Source organism: Saccopteryx bilineata, chromosome 2, assembly GCF_036850765.1.
Source record: "Saccopteryx bilineata isolate mSacBil1 chromosome 2, mSacBil1_pri_phased_curated, whole genome shotgun sequence".
Lineage (NCBI taxonomy): Eukaryota > Metazoa > Chordata > Mammalia > Chiroptera > Emballonuridae > Saccopteryx > Saccopteryx bilineata.
In genome coordinates, this window is record NC_089491.1 from 197,246,788 (window position 1) to 197,272,746 (window position 25,959).

Below are 25,959 nucleotides of genomic sequence, written 5' to 3' on the forward strand. Positions count from 1 at the left end.
AATTTAGGAAGTTCCTAATATGTATTTGCTTCCTACTGAGGCCAAAGGAGAAGAAAATACCCTATTCCCTGGAAGAGCTATACTAGCTTCCCTTGGACTGTGAAGTCGGCCCTATCTCTTGCCACCAGTCACAGAAAAAGGAGGCTACCAGAGAACTTGGATAAAGATGTGGAGGTAAAAAGTCCAAAGGATTAAATTTCCGGCTCCCAAAATAAACCCTAAGTACTCCCGCCACCTCCAAATCAGGCCCTGCATGCTTCTTCACAATGGCTGAGTGCCACCTCGCTGGCTACATGCCAAGAAGCCCTGTGGAGCCAGAGATGGCCCTCTATCTCCACATAAAGCACCCTAGAGAGGTTGGGGAGCCCAGTGAATTAAAGGTGGACATGCAATGTGCATTTTCCCTCTTTTTACAGTCTTATTATTCCTTCTGTAAGTCCTCATTTCCATCTTCTCCTTTACCTGCCCGTAGGTTCCTGGAAGACCTCAGGGCAGTGTTTTGCAACTCAGAAATATGAGTAACATTATCTTGTCTCTCCCCCATGTTCAAATTCCTCCTGTACTGTTTCTTTAAATTAGCTCACTTTTTCACTTAAATTTTAAAGCACATTAATGCGTGCTTTAAATTTAAAACTTGTTTCACTTGGCATAAAAATAAGATTCACATGTAATTAAAAGAAAAATGTATAGTAATGGAATTTTTGTTGGCTAGGTTTTGTTTGCTGCAAGCTCTGTGCCTGTATTCTGCTCTGTTAGGTTAGAGAACGGTGGAGAAGTGTTAAAGACATACCAGCATCATTGAGACTTGCTTCTTCAAATAGACTAAAAAGATGACCGAAAACAACTTTCTCATCTTATTTTTAAATACCATGTGTACGTATAACTTAAGCAATTCCAACTTTGAGATCTACTGCTTTAAGTTTTAGACTCACAAAGGGCCAATAAGTTTGTTGAAATCTTATAGGCCCCATTCATCCACTTTCCTTCAAGCAATGAGTACACTATTTACCCCCCAAAATTTTGCCTACTCTTTTTTTCACATTATTTGTGCACAGCTTTGACCAACTACCAGACTATGGCCGGTGAATGGGTCATTGGCGGCCACGTTGACCCATCTCCACTTTCTTGAAAGGAGAAAGGGGTTTGAGGCCTGGGGCTCTTTGCCCAAGGTCGCGCAGAGGACGGTCTAACTTCTGTGTCCGTGCAGGCCCGCGAACAAGCCATCTGGTCGCTCAGAAGGCTGAAGACGGGTTGCCGGGCTGGCATAGGGCCGAGCTCTCACCTCTCTGTTGATCGCCATTGTCATGGCAGCGGCGCGTTGTCCCCGCCTCGTTTGTGTGACGTCACAGAACCGGCGCCCAATGGGAAAGCAGATCCGTGTCGCGCCCCGCCTCTCCCGACACTGCCTTCGCAGCCCAGAGACTTGCAACCACCAAGCGGGGCGTTTGGGTCCTGCGCGGCCCCGGCCAGTGCCCGGGTGTTCCAGCCGGACTGCGTCCGCCGCCCGGGACAGCAGGATGTTCCGGATGCTGAGCCACGGCTTTGAGGACGACCCCTTCTTCTCGTGAGTTTCGGGTGCCGGTCGCCCGCGATCGCGAAGGAGTTTGGGGATTTTGAGTGGAACTACTTCAAGGGGCGAGAGCGAGTTGCTGAGGGCGAGAGGGCATGGGGGGCTCTCCCGGAGGCAGTCTGAAATAACAGGACTGGGGCGTGTGATGAGGAAGGAGAAGAGAGAAAAGGGATGTGTGAGGGAGGGCGGAGGAGGGTTTAGGGGCGCAGAGTGAAGCGGGAGGGTTTGGGGCCGTATGGTGATGTGGAAAGGATTTGGGGCCGTGTGGTGACGTGTGAAGGATTTGGGGGGTGTGGGTGACGTAGGAAGGATTTGGGGGTGTGGGGTAACGTGGGAAGGATTTGGGGCGTGTAGGGTGACGTGGGAAGGATTTGAGGGGTGTGGGAGGGAAAGAGAAGGATCCGGAGGCGTGAGGGAGGGGAGGTCCAAGCAGCCCTGCCCCATACACCCGGGCTGGGCTGGGCTGGGCTGGGCTTCCCTCGGCCAGCCCCCGTGCCCTCCACCTCCGGATGACGCCCTCGCAGCCGCAGGGCCTTTGCAGGTTGGCAGGACCTGCCTTCTGGGCCTCTGCCGTCTGGCCGGAACTCCAGCGGAGAATTATGCATGCTCACTGGACCCTTTGCACACCTGTTTTAATTCCAAATAAGGGGTGAGGAGTGTCTTATAGGATGATAATTCTTTGAAAAGGGAACCTTTTTTAAAACAGCGTTTTTACTAATATAAGTGTTTATGAGAGCATAACAAAGATGAAGAATTGTGCTGTCACCTCCAAGGGCTTGGAAGTTGCCATGTTTGCTTTCTTCGCTTGCTTTGTTACAAAGCTAGCCTTGTTTGGGCAGGGACTCGGCTTTCTGTCAGAAGTACAGGCCCTGGCCGGTTGGCTCAGTGGTAGAGCGTCGGCCTGGCATGCAGAAGGCCCGGGTCCGATTCCCAGCCAGGGCACACAGGAGAAGTGCCCATCTGCTTCTCCACCCCTCCCCCTCTCCTTCCTCTCTGTCTTTCTCTTCCCCTCCCGCAGCGAGGCTCCATTGGAGCAAAGATGGCCCGGGCGCTGGGGATGGCTCCTTGACCTCTGCCCCCGGCGCTAGAGTGGCTCTGGTAGCAACAGAGCAACGCCCCGGAGGGGCAGAGCGTCGCCCCCTGGTGGGCGTGCCGGGTGGATCCCGGTGGGGCGCATGCGGGAGTCTGTCTGACTGTCTCTCCCCGTTTCTAGCTTCAGAAAAATACAAAAAAAAAAAGTACAAATAGGGCAGAGAAGCAGGGAGAGGGTGCATTTAACACCTCAGGTGACAAGTGCCAGCCCTGTGAACCTTTCCAAGTGAAATAATATGGTGCCTTAGAAGATGACATCCAGAAGTTCTTTTATGATGATATAGTTTACTGAGGTTTTTAAAATTTTTTCCTTTGGCGATTATATAAAATAATCCAGTTGCATCCCTAAGACAGGAACATTTGTGATACTTTTTGCCCAAGTGTTTTTGCCAGTTTGACTTTTGATTTGGTGCCCTAATTTAATTTGATCACTTATATTCTCTCTCTAGACAACTTAGGGATCTTTTGTTTTAAAAATTAAAATGTAGCCTGACCAGGTGGTGGCGCAGTGGATAGAGCGTCGGACTGGGATGCGGAAGGACCCAGGTTCGAGACCCCGAGGTCGCCAGCTTGAGCGCAGGCTCATCTGGCTTGAGCAAAGAGCTCACCAGCTTGGACCCAAGGTCCCTGGCTCCAGCAAGGGGTTGCTCGGTCTGCTGAAGGCCCACAGTCAAGGCACATGTGAGAAAGCAATCAATGAACAACTAAGAAGTCACAGCGCGCAAGGAGAAACTGATGATTGATGCTTCTCATCTCTCTCTGTTCCTGTCTGTCTATCCCTGTCTATCTCTGCCTCTGTAAAAAAAAAAAAAAATTAAAATGTTAACAGTTTATTTACTACATAGATATTTTTAAAGGAAAATACTGACTTAAATGTGTCAGTATTATTTTAAAACCATATAGTACTAAAGTAATAATTGAAAGAGTGATTAATAGTAGAATAGATGAAAATGATTAATATAGAAAAAAATTATTAGTATTTCATTGTAAAGGTTATTCATTAAAATTAAGGTGTATATAGACTCAGGCAAATTGATTATGCTGTTTTAGTTCACTTGTTTAGAAGCTGTTGAAACATTTACAATCAGTAATTTAACAAATTTCAAATTTTGTGTTATGATTTACTCTTTAAAAGCCTCTGAGGCAAATGAAAATGCATACATTTGTAAAGATGCAAGTGAAGAAGGTTTTTTTCTGTTTAAACATTTCTTAATATTGTTTTAACAATAAACAAAACTTTGAAACTCTTAAAAAAATAAATAAAAGCCTCTGAGAGTAGGGACTAAATATATCCATAGATTAGTTGAGCTGTTGAAGTGATTCTTATGCAATTGTGCTATTAGTACAATGGGTTAAAGATTCTTATGATAAATAACTTTTCTGTTGTATTATGTTCTTGATTATATCAAAAGGAAAAATGGCCTTAACTAAACTATAAATGCATAATTAGTACCTTCTTTAAAATGTCTAGCAAAAGTGTAATTTAAACTCCTGGTGACTCTTTTTGAGCAAAGGCAATGAATCCAAGTCAGGGTCAGAAATAGTAACAGACCACAAATTAATTATAGGCATGCATCAAAGAACACTGTTCCCCTGTGCTTAGGATGGAGAGGACCATTAGTTACATGTTAGGAGGTCTTAATCATCACTCTCTATAACTTTCTTCAAATGTAGGAAGCTATATCATAAAAATTAGGGTAAAATTAGTGTAATTAACTTTAAAACTGATTGATGCTTATAATTTCTTTACTTCACAATAAACTATATAGAGAGTAAATATACTTTGGGGAGGTTGGAGAGAAAAAGATATGAGTTTATAGTTCTGAGCACAGGAAAGAGTTTATTCCTGTAGTATTATTTATTAATTTTTGTATTTTATTATTTTCCATATGAACAACTATAAACCCACTTTTACCCCATTCTGTATATTTATTTCAATTAATGTCATTTGACCTACCCTTTGTACTTCAACCTCAAACAAAATCAGTATCCATTACTTAATATAAGTCAAACATAAGAAATTCACATTATTTGTTATATAAACATCTTTTATATAAACATTACCCTATTGCTAGCATTATATGTCTGGCTGTTGGGTTCCCTAGTGGGTAGTTCAAAGTCTGACATGTAGAAAGTATTCAATAAATATTATGTAATGATAATCTGGTATTCTTTATTTTCTGTTTTGTGATTAATCTCATATTTATTGCTGAAAGTAATTATTTGCATTCAACATATGCCATTGATGATGTTGGTACTTTCTAATTTGAATACTACCATTTTCTAAATATAATCTATCAATTCAGAATCAGGGGTATCAATATAAGCATACTTTATTACTTCAATAATTATTCAAAGCTTGACTTTTGGTAGTGCAGTGGATAAAGCGTCGACATGGAATGCTGAGGACACCGTGGGCTTGCCCGGTCAAGGCACATATGGGAGTTGATACTTCATACTCCTCCCCCCTTCTCTCTCTCTCTACCCTCCTCACTAAAATAAATAAATAAAAAATAAACAAATAAATAATTTTTAAAAAAATGGAGAGGAAGACAAAAATATATACTTCTTGGTATAAAATTAGAATTATTAAATAATTTGAGACTGGTAGGAGTGATTTTGGTATCTATCCTTCACCACAAAAGAGTTGATTACTTACTATAAAAGTTTACGTATATCTAGCCTAGATTACTTTGTACTGAAACATGAGTCTTCTGAGCTACAGAAATAGACTTCTGATCTTGCAAGTCTACAAAGAATAGCTATGTTACCACTTATAAGCTATTAGACATTAAGGCTCAGAAACAGGTTGACATATCCATCAGCCTTATTTATTTTTTAGCCAGCAAGTGAGAGAAAGAAACAGATGGAAGGGAGAGAGTTGAGTATCAACCCATAGCTGCGCACTTTTAGTTGTTCATTGATTGCCTCTCAGATGTGCCTTTTGCTCCAGCTGAGCCAGTTACTCCACACTCAAGCCAGATGAGCCTGCACTCAAGCCGGAGACCCCAGGATTTCCAAGCTAGGTCCTCAGGGTCCTAGGTCAGTGCTCTGTCCACTATGCCGCCACCTGGTCAGCCATATCGGCCTTATTTTTAATCATCAATTATTAACATTTTCTTAAGGCACCCAACTGTTCATATGGGCACCATATGTGTCTTTGGTCAAAGAACTACATATATTCACAGAATGTTTCTTCCATCTCCTTGATCTCCACAGAAAGTAAAAGTTACATTTCTATACTCTCTTATTTAAAGTTTTTTAAATTTTACTTATTTTGCCCTTTGGAGATAATTAGAGGACACTTCTTTGACATAGTCAATAACTGAGTTGAAAGTAAATGTATTTCATATACCAGAAAGGTGTTGACTGATATTTTCTTTGTTGAAAATATTGTTATAGCAAGAAATGAGACAGAATTATCTTGCTAAAAATAAGCTTCTGTGAACAGTGTTGAGGTATTTATATATGGTATTTGTTTTTAGATATATAGTTTGAGGTAAGTTTTTCATCCAGATGAGATAATTGGTGCTAATTAATATTCTAATGCTATTATTTAATAAAGGTAGCTTGAGTACTCAGCTAAAATTTAAAGTTTTGATATTCAAGACCCCTTTTTATGTTAAGACCCCTAATAGCTCCAGTGAGTTTTAGCAATTAAAAATTTCTATTCTCAGAAATTAAAAAAAGATTTTTTAGATTTTATTTATTGATTTTTAGAGAGGGGGGAGAAAGAGAGAGAGAGAAAGGGGGGAGAAGCGGGAAGCATCAACTCCTAAGTAGTTGCTTCCTGTATGTGCCTTGACCAGGCAAGCCCAGGGTTTTGAAATGATAACCTCAGCATTCCAGGTCAACTCTTTATCCACTGAGCCACCACAGATCAGGCAGAAATATTTTTATAAAGATATTTCTTATAAATGAACTTGGCATAGTTTAGGATATCATGTTTGTTAGAATGAATTACTCACTATATATCTTGAACTGAAATTATTTCTAAGGTAGACTTGATTTGGTGCATTTTTTTATTCTTTGGGTAGTTAAGGAGCTCAACACATTTATGGCATAGTTTCTGGGTCAAGGAAATGTCATTTGGTAGCAGCTGATCATGTCATAATTCTTAGTTCTATCAAAAAACATTATAAATATTCATGCAAAGTAGGGGAGTACTTACAGGATGGGAGGAGTGCAAAGTCATTCCTACAACTCAGTATCAAAGTTTTATGCTATATAATCACTTTAAACCAGGGGTCCCCAAACTGCGGCCCGCGACGGCCTTTTACCCAGTTCCCGTCGCACTTACAGGGATTCAGCTGGTTCCCTGATTCATTTCAATTGTAAGCGCTCTGGCGCTTACAATTGAAATAATGCGCCCGCCGCTATACAGGAACTCTCTTTCCTGTATTGCGCTCGGTGCTCACTGTCCTACCTAGATGATCATGTCGCGACATTGTAGCGCAGGACGTGTGTATCTAGGCCTGACAGACTGAAGACCGAGGCGCCGGGTCCACAGCGCGGCAGCGGCTGCCACACTAGGTAAGTATATTTTTTATTTATTTTTTAATTGGATTTTAAAAATGGACCTACATTGTGGACAGAGACCTGAACCTACATGGGAGGCAGAGACCTGGATCTACATGGGGGGCAGAGACCTGGACCTACATGGGAGGCAGAGACCTGGACCTACATGGGAGGCAGAGAACTGGACCTACATGGGAGGCAGAGAACTGGACCTACATGAGGGGCAGAGACTTAGATCTACATGGGGGGGGCAGAGACCTGGACCTATATGGGGACAGAGGGCATGGACCTACATGAGGGTCAGAGGGCATGGACCTACATGGGAAGCAGAGACCTGGATCTACATGAGGGCAGAGACCTGGACCTACATGGGGGGCAGAGGGCATGGACCTACATGGGGGGGGCAGAGGGCATGGACCTACATTGTGGGCAGAAACCTGGACCTACATGGGAGGCAGAGACCTGGACCTACATGAAGGACAGAGAGCATGGGACCTATATGGAGGGGCAGAGAGCATATATATATTGGTATTTAAGTATTATCAATTTGGAATCCCTAGGAAACAATGACGTCAAGAAAGAGAAAAATTGACTCAGAGTGTAGGATATTCAAAGAACAGTGGACTTATGATTACTTTTTCATGCAGTACAAGGAAAGAGCTGTGTGTTTGATATGTCAGAATATAGTGTCTGTGTTCAAAGAGTATAATTTGCATCGACACTATCAAACTCAACATAAAGATAAATATGATTGTTTGGTTGGAGATGTGAGAAAAGATAAAATATTAAAACTGAAAAATTCATTGTCAACTCAGCAAAATACTTTTGTGAAGCAGAAGCAGCTAAATATTTCATCACTGCGAGCAAGTTTTCGAGTTGCCAAGCTAATAGCGTGCGCTGGCAGACCATTCGTGGAGGGAGAATTTGTTAAAGAGTGCCTTCTTTCTGTTGCCAAAGAGATGTGTCCAGAAAAGGCAGACTTATTTAGTACAGTTAGTCTTTCAGAATCTACAATAACACGAAGGATTGAAGAAATGGGGGACAATTTGCATCAGCATTTGCAAAACTCTGTGAGAAAACTTTCTTATTTTTCCTTGGCACTCGACGAGAGCAATGATGTTCGTGATTCTGCACAACTTCTAATTTTTATTTGTGGGATGAATGACAATTTCGAAGTCACAGAAGAGCTTGCTGCACTGCAAAGCATCAAAGGAACAACTACGGGAGAGGATATCTATGAAAAGGTTTCCCAAACTGTGAAGGATTTGGAGCTGGACTGGGCTAAACTATCCAGTGTGACAACTGATGGCGCACCTAGTATGGTAGGGCCTAAGAAAGGAATAATTGCTTGCATTAACCTAGAGATAGACAAACTTAACCATTCTCCTCCAATAGCCATACACTGCCTCATCCACCAACAAGCGTTATGTAGTAAATCACTGAAGTGGGACTCTGTTATGAAAATTGTGGTACGTTGTGTTAACTTCATTAGAACTAATGCACTAAACCACAGGCAATTTCAGGAATTTCTGTCTGAGCTAAATGTGGCCTATGAAGATGTTCTGTACTACACCGAAGTCTGTTGGCTGAGTCGAGGGAGAGTTTTGAGACATTTCTATGACTTACTTCCACAGATTACAGCTTTTATGCTTTCAAAAAACAAAGAAGTACCAGAGCTCAATGATGCAGAATGGAAATGGCACCTCGCCTTTCTGACAGATGTAACAGAGCTACTCAACAGTTTCAGTGTGCAACTTCAAGGAAAAGGGAAGCTCATCTGTGATATGCAATCACATGTAAAAGCATTTGAAGTAAAATTAGGCCTCCTTATTAAACAAGTGAAGGAGGAAAATTTCTGCCATCTCCCCTTAACTCAAAATCTGTTAGCGGAAAAACCCTTGATTGCATTCCCAAAAGAAGTATGTGTGGATTCACTGGAAAAGTTGCAAAAAGAGTTCCAATTTAGATTTAAAGAGCTTCACCTCCATGAACAGGACATTCAGCTTTTCCGTAACCCATTTTCTATTGACATTGAAAATGTGGATTCAATTTACCAAATGGAACTGGCTGAACTGCAGAACTGTGACTCTCTGAAAGATGCATTCAAGTCAAACAACTTGCCTAATTTCTATGCCTCTCTCTCATCAGAGACATATCCTAATATCAGGAACCATGCTCTTAAAATGTCAACAATTTTTGGCAGCACTTATGTCTGCAAACAGACATTTTCTAGGATGAAAAATTTAAAATGTCAACCCGATCTAGACTAACCGATGAACACTTGCATCATTTGTTGCTGCTAGCAGTGACAAATATGGAACTGGACATTGACTATCTGATTAGCCAAAAGCAAGCCCATAGTTCCCATTGAAATGTTGGTAAGTTTGTTGATTAAAATTTACTTGTTCTTTATTTTAAATATTGTATTTGTTCCTGTTTTGTTTTTTTACTTTAAAATAAAATGTGTGCAGTGTGCATAGAGATTTTCATAGTTTTTTTAGTCCGGCCCTCCAATGGTCTGAGGGCCAGTGAACTGGCCCCCTGTGTAAAAAGTTTGGGGACCCCTGCTTTCAACTGTACTTCTAATCACTGGGAAATAGAATTGCCTATAGCAATGTAATTTATTCTTCAAGTATTTCTTAGAAAAAAAATAGTATTTCTTAGGTTTTTACTATATGCTCAGTCCTATGGACTCTAACATAAATTTGTAGAAGTTATGGTCTGTGCCCTCAAGATTTTCTTATGAATGTTACATGCTATTCTAGTTTCAAAACTTGGATCACCTGGTATATTTTCTTTATGGACCCATACACCTCATTGAAACTATGGAACATTTCTTTATGATCAAGAGAACCGTAACAACCTGCTGGCTAAGCTTTAGCTACTCTTATGTATAGTGGAAGGAATTTATTTCCCTTGATGAATGGGACTAATAAATAATATAATAGTTTTTACTTAGAAACATTAATATCTACATTCCTTTACAGGCCAAATGAAATTGTAAGCTGTACACCCCCAAATGTATATGTGCATGTGGATATACACATATGTATATTTATATTTGAGTCTTAAAAACAGGACTTATTTTAAGTGAAACTATATTCATCCTTTTAAAAAAAAACACCTTTATGTTGAAATCATTCCTAAGAGACTCAGAATAAATTTAAGAGCTAAAATTTTTGGTGAGGGGAAGGAGGCAATGTCCCAGTAGAGCCCAAGCTCTACGTCGATCAGGCATCCCTGATTTGACTTCCCCGTGCAGTGGGACACTCCTGCTTATCAGCAGGGCTGGCAGCCTCTTCGAGACTACTCTTGAGGTGGCTGTGAGGATACTACTGTTAAGTTCCTCTGGATGAAAGACACAACCAACACACAAATTAGTTGCAATAATCACACAGGCAATTTATTACAAATCTTTTTGGTGTGCCTGGGTACAGCTTAAGGGGGCCCGTTGGCGTGCTGCTCTCAGCTGTCTTTGGTCAGAGCTCAGAGGGGCATAGAGACAGTCCACATCAAAGCTGGAGTCTGGGTGACTACTGCAGCAGGGGGCCCCTCAGCTTTGGTACTTTTTCTGACCAACACCTTCTAACACAGTGGTTCTCAACCTTTCTAATGCCGTGACCCCGCAATACAGTTCCTCATGTTGCGGTGACCCCAAACCAAAAAATAATTTTGGTGGCTACTTCATAACTGTAATTTTGCTACAGTTATGATTTGGAATGTAAATACCTGATATGCATTATGTATTTTCTGATGGCTTTAAACGACCCTGCCGGGGTCGTGACCCACTGGTTGAGAACCACTGTTCTAACAGGTGGCAATCTATAGGATTATCACCTCAAACCACCTTTTTGGGAGTTCCTCGCAGGGAATCCCCTCTATGTCAATCTACTAAAATGTTTACATTAAACCACTTTTTAAGATGTTCTTATTTTAATTAATTTACAAAGTTAATGTAAATAATACCAAGCCACTTCTTATCTATGTATAACTTCACACACATACTAACTGGGCTCTGCTTGAAAGTCAGAGTCTGATTATCACATTACAGAGTTATGGCACTAAACCACTAAATTAATTCCTATCCAAATGGCTTAACTTTATTTAATTTTAATAATTATTTTTAATATTTTAATTTTATATCTTCCATATTTTTATATTTCTATATATTTAATTACTATAACCTTATATTACTACAATAGGCAACAATTTTTCCTAGCTTCTGCTAGGTTAATAATATTAAGTAGAAAAAGTATGATATATTTAGTACTAAGTGTCATTATGTTTGATTATAGTTTGTGTCAGTGATCTTGAAAGAGATAATATGGCCTTCATAATAGTATAAGTACATTTTTCCTGAAAGAATGAAACATTAATTTTCAAGGTAACAATAGATAGAAATATGGAAAAACTATTAATCTCTCTAGCCTGACTAGGTGGTGGCACAGTGGATAGAGCATCAGCTTGGGACACAGAGGACCCAGGTTCAAAACCCCAAGGTCTTCTCCTTGAGTGTGGGCACACCAGCTTGAGCACAGGATCGCTGGCTTGAGCATGGGATCATAGACATGACCACTTGATCACTGGCTTGAAGCCCAAGGTTGCTGGCTTGAGCCCAAGGTCACTGGCTTAAGCAAGAGGTCACTCACTCTGCTGTAGCCCCTGGTCAAGGCACATATTATAAAGCAATCATTGAACAACTAAGTTGCCACAATGAATTGATATTTATCTCTCTCTCTTCCTATTTGTCTGTCTCTCTCTCTGTCTCTCTCTCTGTTTCTCTCACTAAAAAAAAATAAAATAAATCAATTAAATAAAAATTATTAACCTCTCACTTGATAAAATAAACTCTATTAGGTTAATTTAAAAACATATTAAGCAACTGTTTATGCCTGACTTGTGGTTGCACAGTGGATAAAGTGTCAACCTGTAGTGCTGAGGTCACCAGTTCAAAACCCTGGGCTTGCCCAGTCAAGGCACATACAAGAAGCAACTACTATGATTTGATGCTTTCTGCTCTTCCTCCCTTTTCTCTCTCTCTCTGTCTCTCTCTCTCTCTCTGTCTCTCCCTCTCCTGCCTCTAAAATCAATAGTGTGTGTGTGTGTGTGTGTGTGTGTGTGTGTGTGGCAGAGACAGAGAGTCAGAGAGGGACAGATAGGGACAGACAGACAGAAAGGGAGAGAGATGAGAAGCATCAATTCTTCGTTGCAACTCCTTAGTTGTTCGTTGATTTATTTCTCATATGTGCCTTGACCAGGGGGTTACAGCAGACCAAGTGATGCATTGCTTGAGCCAGCGACCTTGGGCTCAAGCTGGTGAGCCTTGCTCAAACCAGATGAGCCCGCACTCAAGCTGGCAACCTCAGGGCCTTGAACCTGGGTCCTCCACATCCCAGTCCGATGCTCTATCCACTGCGCCACCGCCTGGGCAGGCTAAAATCAATAAATTTTTTTAAAAAATAATAAACTATTTACTACCACAAGAAAGTTTGGGCTTTGATATAAAGAAACAATTCAGGTTTGAACAAGAAAAATCATAAAATCTTATCACCAAGCAGTTGCTGTCCTGGGTAGACATGAGTTGAACTCACTTCAGGGTCCAGCCAGATTTCTTCCTGAATGGTTCAGACAGGTGCAAAAGCCAGGCTGTAAGCCCACTTTTATTTTAATGCATTTTTAAACAGGCAGCCTTTTGTTCATGTCACTCAAAAAATAGATTTTTTTTAGCCTTTGCCCTATGTATAAATATACCTATCCCTGTTTAAATAAAAAGAAATTGGTAACAGTTTAAATTAGCCACATTTAGGTGCTGAATTTCTAGCTCAATTGTAATGCAATTGGAAAAATAAGTCACTAAATTTTATGTTTCTATAGGAAAATAATATAATAGCTGTTTAATACTCACTTATACATGGTAAAAATCTAGTATTCCCTGAAATATCTTTCTTCATTACAGTTGAATCTCATCCACATATCTAAAGGGAAGATTAACTGGATTTCTTGAATATCTGCATATTAATAAGAAGGAACATTTTAATCTTTATACCCATATTCTGAGCTCTAAATATCCAGTAAATATAGAGCTCTAAGCAAAAGGACTCTCTTTTGAGTCATTCATTTTAAAATATTGGGTAGTATGAAATCTTTTAACTTTATATAGTTATATTTATTTATTTTTATTCTTTAAGATATGTTTATTATAAAAATATTTTAAACATATAGTACAAAAGTATATCAATACTATGTATCCATTACTCAGAATTTCAAAATTTACATCTCTATAACTGCTGCTATCTCCAAAGTATTTTAAAAGCAAATTCCAGACTTTTTGTCATCTTGCCCCAATGTATTCCCAAACACATCTATCTATGAAAAACATGTTAATCTTCTTACATAACCACAATACCATATACACATCAAATAAAATTAACAAAAAATCCTGTTGCTTGGTATCACCTGGTATTATCATTGAGATATGAAATACTTTGGAATAACCCAGTTTTAGAGGTAAGAATTAGAAGGAAATTGTTTCTTAGATAGCTCACTTAGGGTCTTACAACTAGTGGAAACTCCCTTTCTCTTTTTTTTTCCCTAAAGAAAATAGTAGGGGCCCTAGCCAGCTGGCCCAGTGGTAGAGCATTGGCCTGTATGTGTAAGTCCCAGGTTTGATTCCCTGTCAGGGCACACAGGAGAAGTGACCATCTTCTTCCCCACCCCTCACCTTCTTTCTCTTCCCCTTCTGCAGCCATGGCTCAGATGAGAAAGTTGGCCCTGGGTGCTGAAGATGGCTCCATGGCCTCTCGGGTGCTGAAAATAGCTTGGTTGCTAAGTAGCAAAGCAGTGGCCTCAGATGGACAGAACATCAGCCCAGACAGGGCTTACCAGGTGGATCCTAGTTGGGGCACATGTGAAAGTCTGTCTTTCTGCCTCCCTGCCTCTCACTTGATTAAAAAATAGAAAAAGAAAAAAGTAGAGAGATATACCAAATTCTGATTTCTTAATGTTAAAATAACTTTTAGCTCTTCAGATCCTGATTTGGAAAAATATAAAACAATTTCTTTTTATGCTAAAACATAAGCTGCTCATTGTGTGCCACTGGTCCATTTAATTTTTAAATTGTTACAACTTCTCTATAATGCAAGTTACCTGTAATTCTGCTACAAGAGTGATTCTCAAATTTTTACAGGTGGAAAATCCAGGAATGGTAGTTTGTTAAATTTTCTGTGACCATTACTCCTATCAATAATACAAAAATCCAAAAATAAAAATCCCACAAGAACTCATGGAAAATTACTTTATATTTTTCTGCATTGTTTGTATAATATCTATACTTGTTTGTTTATTAATGATAATCTGTTTTTAATTGGAAAGGATATGAAATATAATATCTAAATAAATTTAATGCTCTTATGTCTTTATTTCCTAATTTAGCACAACTATGTTTTTCCAGTTAATACCTAACAATCAGCTAAAAAATCTTTTTATTCAGACTCAGTTACTAATTTGGTTAAGAATAATTTAATTTCTGTACTCCTGTTAAAGTTTTTCTATTCTCTTGCACAAAGAGCACCCTCAATCTGCACTCACCGAGAACACTTTCCTTTTATGACTGTGCGTAAAATTTTACAGTAAACAGGAAAGAGGCTGAAAAGTAGAGCAGTGTCCCCAAGTGAGTTGGTTTAAAAAAGGACAAGAGGATAATGGCAGGAGAGCAAAGGGAGAAGTAAGAGTACTGACATGTTAAGAATTTTAAAAGTATAGATTAGTCAACCATCAGCTTTCATTATTATTATTATTATTATTATTATTATTATTATTATTATTATTACTGAGAGGTGGGGAGGCAGAGAGACAGACTCCTGCATGTGCCTTGACCAGTATCCACCCAGCAAGCCCCCTATGGGGCAATGCTCTGCCCATCTGCGGCTGCTGCTCTGTTGCTGGGCAACCAAGCCATTTTAGGGTCTAAGGTGAGGCCATGGAGCCATCCTCAGTGCGGGGGGGCCAACTTGTTCAAACCGTTAGAGCCATGGCTGCAAGAGGAAAAGAAAGAGAGAGGGGAGAAAGAAAAAAGGAAGGGGTAGAGTAGCAGATGGTCACTTCTCTTGTGTGCCCTGACTGAGAATTGAACCTTGGGACTTCCACATGCCGGCTGATGCTCTACTGCTGAGCCAACTGGCCAAGGATACCATCAGCTTTCTTTTTCTTTTCTTTTTTTTTTTTTTTTGTATTTTTCTGAAGCTGGAAACGGGGAGAGACAGTCAGACAGACTCCCGCATGCGCCCCACCGGGATCTACCCGGCACACCCACCAGGGGCAACTCTCTGCCCACCAGGGGGCGATGCTCTGCCCCTCCGGGGCGTCGCTCTGCCGTCACCAGAGCCGCTCTAGCGCCTGGGGCAGAGGCCAAGGAGCCATCCCCAGCGCCCGGGCCATCTTTGCTCCAATGGAGCCTTGGCTGTGGGAGGGGAAGAGAGAGACAGAGAGGAAGGAGGGGGGGGTAGAGAAGCAAATGGGCACTTCTTCTATGTGCCATGGCTGGGAACCGAACCCGGGTCCCCTGCACGCCAGGCCGATGCTCTACCACTGAGCCAACCGGCCAGGGCCAGCTTTCTAAATTGGCTTTGAATCATCTAGATCAGCAGTGGTCCTAATGCACAGGTGGTTGGACATATATCAGTCAAGTATGCAGAGGACCTGCTATTTATTTAAGTTGCTCATAGCTATATTTCTTTTTCTACTTAAATTTCCTTTAAAACACCTGATATTGCACAAGTATAAGCAGATATATAGAACAAAACAGTCTGAAGACACTCTCATATACAGCCTCACTATTAGAGTTATTTAGAGGATACTCATTTTATTTTTTTGTTCGTTTTAATTCTTTGTAATATCTTCAGAGGTACCTGGGAAACAGCACTGCTTTCTGAGTAGAAGACTAGATTATGATTGCTAGAACTATTGACCTCATTCTTTATTTTTTGTAAAACTTCACTGCTGAGATACTATGTTTCTGAATGGCAAAGCAATAATCTAGTTGACCACACTAGCTTTAAAAATAATATTTTAGATAACTTAAAAACAGTTGCCTTTACATGATTTGTAGTAGAATCAATCATTTGAAGCATTCTACTAACAAACTTCTCCATTTAATATTTATAAATTATGTTCAAGTTTAACTAAGGCAGTAGGGCCTCAGAACTGAACAATGTTTTTTAGAGTACAATTTCTGTCTTTGTGTTATTTTAAAACTAATGCCTAATTAATAACAGCTGGGAAATATGAATTTATTAAAACATAAAACTTAGTTGTGTCTTACCATGACCAAAATTTGACAAGGTAATATGCTTTAAGATTTTCACTGAGTAAGATAAACAGGCATAATTTTTTACAGCATTTTAGCATTTTACAGGGACTACAACAAAATAAGCTTTATTACTACTATGAAAGAAAAACATATTTATACAGCCTGGACTGAACATTTGCATTTGATTTGGAATTGCAGAACTTTCTTGTTTTAATTTTTCATATTTACATATGCACTATAAGACTTTAAAATATAGAAAAGTTGTTTTAAATTCAGTAACATTCAACATCTGGCAATTAATACCTTATTTTCTGAAGTAGAAAGGTGCTTTACATTTTCAAAAGTGTGTTTTTTGAATCTGTAATACATGCCTATGGCAAAAACTCAGAAGATACAGAAGACTACATACTTAAAAGACTCCTTCCTCATACCAATGTGAATATATCCTTAAAACTACTGAACTGTACATTTAAAATTGATTAAGGTAGAAAAAAAGCTTACTTAGCTGTATGTATCATATGTGCACTTTTCTGCATGTGCTATACTTCAACAAAATAACAAGACCAAAAGACTGAGAGGTGCCCTGGCCGGTTGGCTCAGCGGTAGAGCGTCGGCCTAGCGTGCAGAGGACCCGGGTTCGATTCCCGGCCAGGGCACACAGGAGAAGTGCCCATTTGCTTCTCCACCTCTCCGCCGCGCTTTCCTCTCTGTCTGTCTCTTCCCCTCCCACAGCCAAGGCTCCATTGGAGCAGAGATGGCCCGGGCGCTGGGGATGGCTCTGTGGCCTCTGCCTCAGGCGCTAGAGTGGCTCTGGTCGCAATATGGCGACGCCCAGGATGGGCAGAGCATCGCCCCCTGGTGGGCAGAGCGTCGCCCCTGGTGGGCGTGCTGGGTGGATCCCGGTCGGGCGCATGCGGGAGTCTGTCTGACTGTCTCTCCCCGTTTCCAGCTTCAGAAAAATGGAAGAAAAAAAAAAAAAAAAAGACTGAGAGGTGGGGAGGCACCTTTGGCCCCCAACTATCTAGTGACCCTCCCAGAATACAGCTACTATGATCAGATTGCTACATAACTCCTGAGATTTTTCTCTATATTATAAGCATGCATATATCAATTTTTTAATTTGTTTGGAATTTTATATTGCAAACCTTGTTTTAAATTTATTTATTGAATTAATTAGGGTGACATTAGTTAATAAAATTATATAGGTTTCAGGTGCACAATTCTATAATACATCACCTCTACATTATATTGTTTATCACCCCAAGTCAAGTCTCCTTCCATCACCATTTATCCCCCTTTTACCTTCTTTCACCTCCCTCCACACCCCTAGAAATGTTCTGCATCTTGATTGTGGTGGTGGTGATTACTGTATCTATTTTTCAAAATTCATCAAACTGCAATTGAACTGGATGAATGTTATTGTATGTAAATTATACCTAAACAAAGCTGAATTGAAAAAAGAACTCTTTACACACAAATCCAATTAAATGATTTGATAATCAATTACATTTGGAGCTTTTTATTAACCTCCAAGGTGATAAATAAATAAATCTGAGCTACCTTGGAGTGGGTTTATGTATACAGAGACTGCGGAATTCAAAGGAAACTTTTTTGCCTGGAACTACTGAATGAAGACTGAGTTTTGAACTTCCTCATGATGACATTAGAAGACTGGAATTTAGAATTAGAAGTGGCGAGGATGACCTCAGGAGGATAACACTGAAGTGGAGAAGTCTGAAAGGAAGGCAGACTGTTAGAGGGCTCAAATGGACCACTGGGAAGAATAGGATTGCCATGGTAACGTGAGCTCTAATGGAGATGTGACTTAAGTTCTAGAGCCGTGATGGTGAACCTTTTTATAAAAACTGCCTCCTTTTGTAGTGCTGGTCAACCTGTTCCCTCACGTCCACAGGAGGGACCAGGTTGACCAGCACTGTAAAAGTGGGCGGTTTTTATAAAAAGGTTTGCCATCATGTTTCTAGAGTAAGCAAAAAGGAATTTATCAGTGACTTTATAACTGGAAGGAAACCATCGAGCTAAGGCAGTAAAAAAATTAGTTTCTTGAATTGAACTTGGAAGAATGGTGTAACATAAGACTAAGAACATTGATATTCATACAGCACATAGACTATGTCATGAAACATTATTGCCATATTTGTTTTTAAATAAAAAATACACTATTTTTTGAGAGGCATTTAATAATAGCATAATAGGGAGTGGCATTCATACATGAGTTAAGAAAAGATAAGGAAAATTAGCATTCAAATATTATGCAGGCCAGATACTACTTTGTGCTTTCAGATTATGTGATTTAATCTCAACAAAAGGAATATGTAGTATTCTCCTTGTTTTACAGCTATGGAAATGTAGGCTGGGTTTTAATAATTCAAATAAGGGACTGCTTGAGTTAAAGTCACCAGAGTTGCATGTCTAGAAACCACACCTAGATCTACTGAATTCCGCTGGGAGGCTGGAGTGAGTGCAGGAGTCTGCATTTCTAAACTGCCCACTAGTTGGTTGATAATTTCAAAAAATGTTTGAGAACCACTATCTTAAGACTTAAAAGATATTTTAATATGTGGTGATTTCTAGTATTTAGAGTTCTTGGAAACAAAGCCTCAGAGAGTAACCTATATTATATAACTTTGTCTTTGTCTATTAAAATAAATGAATGAGACATATCAAACTGAAGTTTCTGCACAGCAAAAGAAACTACCAGCCAAAAAAAGGCAGCCATTTGAATGAGAAAAGTTATTTGCAAATAATACTGCCAATAAAGGGTTAATATCTAAACTATATAAAGAACTTATGCAACTTAATAACAAAAATGTTCAAATAAAAAATAGGCAAAAAAAAAAAATTTGGCAGATAGCCTGAACAGACACTTCTCTCAAGAAGACATAGAAATGCCTAACAGCTATACAAAAAGATGCTCAACATCACTAGCTATTAGAGAAATGCAAATCAAAACTACAATGAACTGGCCTGATCTGTGGTGGCACAGTGGATAAAGTATCAACCTGGAATGTCAAGGTCGCCAGTTCGAAACCCTGGGCTTGCCTGGTCAGGCACATATGGGAGTTGGTGCTTCTGTTCCTACCCCCCTTCTCTGTCCTATCTCTGTTTCTCCTATCTAAAATGAATAAATAAATAAAAATTTTAAACAGTCCCTGCATAGACTTCAACAATGCCCACTTAAAAAAAACAACTACAATTAGCCTGACCTGTGGTGGTGTCATGGATAAAGTGTTGACCTGGAATGCTGACGTCACTAGTTTGAAACACTGGCCTTTCCTGATCAAGGCACACATGAGAAGCAACTACTACAAGGTTGATGCTTTCCACTCTTCTCCCTCCACCTTCTCTTCTTCCTCTCTCTCTAAAATCAGTAAATAAAATGTAAAAAAGAAAAAAAATTATGAGATACTACCTCACACCTGTTAGAATGGCTATTAACAACAAGAGAAGTTATAAGTATTGAAGAGGGTGCAGAGAAAAAGGAACCCTCACTTGCTGCTGGTGGGAATGCAAACTGAGGTACCCACTATGAAAAGCAATATGGCAGTTCCTCAAAAAATTAAGAACAAAGTTACATATGACCCAGCAACCTCTCTTCTGGTATCTACATGAAAATTTTAAAAACAGTTATTGGTAAAGTAAACATCAAGTTAAAAGACTATTAAACTGCCTTTTTTTTTTTTTTACAAATATAACCACTGTTATGTAATCTACTTAAAGTTTTTGTATCACCATAAATTGTATGTAGAATGCAAAATAAATAAATAACATTTATTGGTAAAGATATATGTACTCCTATGTTTATTGTAGCATTATTTACAGTGGCCAAGACATGGCAATAATTGCCGTGTCCTTTTATAGATCATCGAATAAAGAAAATGTGCTACAGGTTGGAGGAACTCCTGCTTTTATTCCCTGGCAGACTGTCCAGAGGTGCTTTGGAAAGCTGACCGCTCAAATAGTGACTTGAAAAGAAATCGAATTTTGGTTTGGGGAGAACCAAGATGGCAGTGGAGTAGGCAGATGCACAGACTCCCAGCTCATACCACCAAACTGGATTACAAATTAATTTAGGAACAATTAGCATGAAAAACCAACTTTGGATTAAAAGAACAGGTCTCAAAAACTAAGGAGCAAAAAAGAAGCCACACCAAGCCTAGTAGGGAGCACCAAGGCATGGTGGGTCTCCCCTGCTTCCAGGAACAAAGGTGGGGTAAGATTGAGAGCCCAGAAGGGCTCTCATTACAAGGAAAAGAGCAGAGAATATTGCTCACAGCCACTTGCCTGGGGACCTGGGTATGAGGTGAGCTGAGAGGGCTGGCTTGTCTTCCAAAAGGAAAGTGGGGAGAGAGAGACATGGTACGGGCAGAGGAATGCATGGGATGACCTAAGAAGCTGACTCATCCAGTGTGGTGGTTACCATAGCTGGAGGAGGGGTTGAACCCTCAACAAAGTACAAGCCTATAGTGGTTTCGGGTGACCCACCTCCAGAAAGCTCTCCAGCTCCAATTAGAGCAACAAGACACAGCTGAAAACAGGAAGTGGAGAGGAGGGGCAATAACTCAGGTCTCCATGGAGATTTGAGATACACCTCCCGCTACTGAAACAGAGAAAGCATCCCACCACCAGAAAGCAGCTGGCAGATGAGGCCTTCAGAGTCTTAGGTTATACCCCCTACCATTCCTGGATACAGCTCCAAATAAGCCCCCAGCTGAGATCAGTAAACAAGACTACTACCTACCACTGAATTAAGAAAACAAATCAAGACTTCAAAGAGGCTCTACTAGGTAGGAGATCACAGCTGGAAGAAACCTACAAGTCATAGAGAATAATGGGTAAGCAGAGAAGCATAAGTCATATGCTTCAACAAGATAAATCCTCTGACAAAGAATCGGAAGTAATCAAATTACCAGATGAAGACTATAAAATAATGATTTTTAGTAAGCTTAAAGATCTCAAAGCTACAATGGATGGACTTAATGAACACTTCAGTAAAGAAATTGAAAGCATCAAAAGGACACAAGGCCCTGGCCGGTTGGCTCAGCGGTAGAGCATCGGCCTGGAGTGTGGGGGACCTGGGTTCGAATCCCAGCCAGGGCACATAGGAGAAGCGCCCATTTGCTTCTCCACCCCCACCTCCTCCTTCCTCTCTGTCTCTCTCGTCCCCTCCCGCAGCCGAGGCTCCATTGGAGCAAAGATGGCCCGGACGCTGGGGATGGCTCCTTGGCCTCTGCCCCAGGCGCTAGAGTGGCTCTGGTCGTGGCAGAGTGATGCCCCGGAGGGGCAGAGCATCGCCCCCTCGTGGGCAGAGCGTCGCCCCTGGTGGGTGTGCCGGGTGGATCCCAGTCGGGCGCATGCAGGAGTCTGTCTGACTGTCTCTCCCTGTTTCCAGCTTCAGAAAAATAAAAAAGTTAAAAAAAAACACAAAAATTAAAAGCTTTGGTACATATATACTATGGAATACTACTCAGCCATAGGAAATGATGACATCGGATCATTTACAATAACATGGATGGACCTTGATAACATTATATGGAGTGAAATAAGTAAATCAGAAAAAACTAAGAACTATATGAATTCATACATAGATGGGACATAAAAATGAGACTCAGAGACATGAACAAGAATGTGATGGTAATGGGGGTGGGTGTGGAGGGAGGGGGGATAGGGTGAGGAAGGAGAGAGGGGGTGGGGGAGGAGAGGGGCACAAAGAAAACCAGATAGAAGGTGACGGAAGACAGTTTGACTTTGGGTGAGGGGTATACAGCATAATCAAATGTCAAAATAATCTGGAGATGTTTTCTCTCAACATATGTACCCTGATTTATCAATGTCACTGCATTAAATTTAATAAAAATTAATCTTTGGGCCTGAAAAAAAAAATTGAAAGCATCAAAAAAAACACACAAAAATCATAAAGAAGAACCAGATAGAAATGACAAACACAATATCAGAAATAAAGACTACACTGATAGGAATTGAAAGCAGGCTGGATGAAGCAGAGGATTGAATCAGTGACTTAGAGAACAAGATAAGTGAAAGCTCGAAGCAGAGCACCAAAAAGAAAAGAGACTGAAAAAATCTGAGGAAACTCTAAGATAGTCTTGTGACAACCTAAAGAGAAACAACATCGGCATCATAGGGGTTCCTGAAGAAGAAGAGAAAGAACAAGGGTTAGAGACCTTGTTCAATGGGGTCTAACTTTTTATAGCTGAAAACTTCCCTAAATTGATGCAGGAAAAAGTCACACAAGTTCAAGAAGCACGGAGAATTCCATTAAAGAGAAATCCCAAAAAACTACACCAAGTCACATCATAATTAAAATACCAAAGCTAAGAGATAAAGGGAAAATATTAAAAGCTGCTAGAGAAAAAAAGGCTATCATCTACAAAGGAGCCTCCATAAGGATGACATCCAACTTCTCAACAGAAACCCTTGAGGCCAGAAGGGAATAGCAAGACATATGCAAAGTTATGTAGAAAAGAGCCTACAACCAAGACTTCTTTATCCAGCAAGGTTATCTTTTAAAATTGGAGGAGGAAGAAAAAGCTTCCAAGACAAAAAGAAAACCTCAAGAAATTCATTACAACCAAACCAATGCTGCAAGAAATGTTAAGGGGCCTGTTGTAAACAGAAAAAAGGGGGAAAAGAATAAAGTAAAAGAGGAATATAACTTTAAATAATAAAGTGGCAATAAACAACTACATATCAATAATAACCTTAAATGTAAATGGATTAAATGTTCCAATTAAAAGACATAGGGTAGCTGAATGGATAAGAAAACAGGACCCATACGTATGCTGTCTACAGGAGATGCACCTCAAAACAAAAGATACACATAGACTGAAAGTAAAAAGATGGAAAAAAAATTTCATGCAAATATTTTTATGCAATTTTAATATTTCATGCAAAAGCTGGGGTAGCAATGCTTATATCTGACAAAATAGACTTTAAAAGGTGAAAGATTTATGCGATCTGAAAAGAAACCAGAGTATTACAAAATAGACTTTAAAACAAAGACTATAGTAAGGGATAAAGAAGGTCACTACATAATGATAAAGGGAACAATCCAACAGGAAGAGATAACCATTATAAATATATATGCTCCTAATATAGGAGCACCTAAATATATAAAGCAGATTTTGACGGACATAAAGGGAGAGATCAACAGCAATACTATAATAGTAGGGGATTTCAATACCCCACTAACATCAATGGATAGATCCTCAAGAAAGAGAATTAACAAAGAAACAACAGAATTAAAGGATACACTAGATCAATTGGATTTAATAGATATCTTCAGAACCTTCTACCCTAAACCAGCAGAATATATATTCCTTTCAAGTGCTCATGGTACATTCTCTAGGATAGATTACATGTTAGGGCATACAACAAGTCTCAACAAATTTAAGAAGATTGAAATCATATCAAGCATCTTCTCTGACCACAATGGTATGAAACTAGAAATCATCTACAATAGGAAAACTGAAAAACACTCAAACACTTGGAAACTAAACAGCATGTTATTAATGCCTAGGTCAACAATGAGATCAAGGAAGAAATAAAAAATTTCCTTGAAATAAATGAAAATGAACATACAACAACTCAAAATCTTTGGGACACAGCAAAAGCAGTCGTGAGAGGGAAATTCATAGCATTACAGGCATACATTAAGAAGCTAGAAAAAGCTCAAAAATACAATGTAATCCTGCCACTGAAAGAACTAGAAAAAGAACAGCAAGTAAACAGGAAGTAGAAGGAAGGAAATAATAAAGATCAGAGCCAAAATAAATAACATAGAGACTAAAAAAGAGAAAGGACTCAAATAAAATTAGAAATGAGGGTACAGAAGTAACAACGGACACAGCAGAAATACAAAGTATTGTAAGAAAATACTGTGAAGAACTGCATGCCAAAAAATTAGACAACCTAGGTAAAATAGAAAAATTCCTTGAAAAATGTAATCTTTCAAAAATCAATCTGGAAGAATCAAAAAACCTAAATAGACCGATTACAACAAATGAGATAGAAACAGTTATCAATAAACTCCCAACAAACAAAAGCCCTGGGCCAGATGGCTTCACAGGCGAATTCTACCAAACATTTAAAGAACTAACTCCAATCCTTCTCAAGCTATTTCAGAAAATTCAAGGGGAGGAAAAACTTCCAAGCTCCTTTTATGAGGCGAAGCATAATTCTGTTTCCAAAACCAGGCAAAGACAACACAAAGAAAGAAAACTATAGGCCAATGTCCCTGATGAATTTAGATGCTAAAATTCTCAACAAAATATTAGCAAACTGTATCCAGCAATACATGAAAAAAAAATCATACGTCATGATCAAGTGGGATTCATTTTGGGGAGGCAAGGCTGATACAATATCCGCAAATCAATCAGTGTGATTCATCACATAAATAAAAGGAAGGAGAAAAACCACATGATAATATCAATAGATGCAGAAAAGCATTTGATAAAATCCAACACCTACTTATGATCAAAACTCACAGCAAGATGGTAATACAGGGAACATACCTTAACATGATAAAGGCCGTCTATGACAAACCCACAGCCAACATCATACTCAATGGGCAAAAATTAAAAGCAATCCCTTTAAGATCAGGAACAAGGCAGGAGTGCCCCCTTTCCCCACTCTTAATATAGTTCTGGAAGTCCTACCCACAGGAATCAGACAAGAAGAAGAAATAAAAGGCATCCAAATTGGAAAAGAAATAAAACTATCATTATTTGCTGATGATGTGATACGGTACCTAGAAAACCCTAAAGTCATAGTCAAAAAACTACCGGACCTGATAAATGAATTCAGCAAGGTGACAGGATATGAAATTTATACTCAGAAATTAGAGGCATTTTTATACACCAACAATGATCTGTCTGAAAGAGAAATTAAGAAAACAATCCCCTTCACTATTGCAGCAAATAAAATAAAATACCTAGGAGTAAATTGAACCAAGGAGGTTAAAGACTTGTACTTGGAAAATTATCAAACATTGTTAAAAGAAATCAAGGAAGATACAAGCAAGTGGAAGCATATACCGTGTTCATGGCTAGGAAAAATAAACATCATTATAATGTCCATATTACCCAAAGCAGTTTGTAAATTCAATGCAATTCCAATTAAAATACCAAGGGCATACTTCAAAGATAGAGAACAAATATTCCAAAATTTTATATGGAACCAAAAAGGAACACAAATAGCCTCAGCAATCTTGAAAAAGAAGAATAATCTAAGCGGTATCACACTCCCTGATATCAAGTTATACTACGTATATAAGGCCATTGTAATCAAAACAGCTTGGTACTGGCATAAAAGAACAGGCATATAGATCAATGGAACAGAACAGAGAACCCAGGAATAAACCCACATCTTTATGAACAATTGATATTTGACAAGGGTGGTGATAGCATACAATGGAGTAAACAGAGACCACAGTCTC

The 25,959-nt window shown here is 39.5% G+C and overlaps 1 protein-coding gene across 3 annotated transcripts in view; it reads left to right on the forward strand.

The window, feature by feature from the left end:
* Positions 1-1,387: 1,387 nt before the first annotated feature.
* MLF1 (myeloid leukemia factor 1) overlaps positions 1,388-25,959 on the forward strand; it is a 44,985-nt gene continuing 20,413 nt past the window's right edge. Inside the window, exon 1 of one of the 3 annotated variants that reach the window (XM_066259035.1) lies at positions 1,388-1,564. In XM_066259035.1, the coding sequence (XP_066115132.1) occupies positions 1,518-1,564 (47 nt within the window). In that variant the 5' untranslated portion in view covers positions 1,388-1,517. The remainder of the gene's footprint in view (positions 1,565-25,959) is intronic. The other 2 variants (XM_066259034.1, XM_066259033.1) reach the window with 2 other exon arrangements.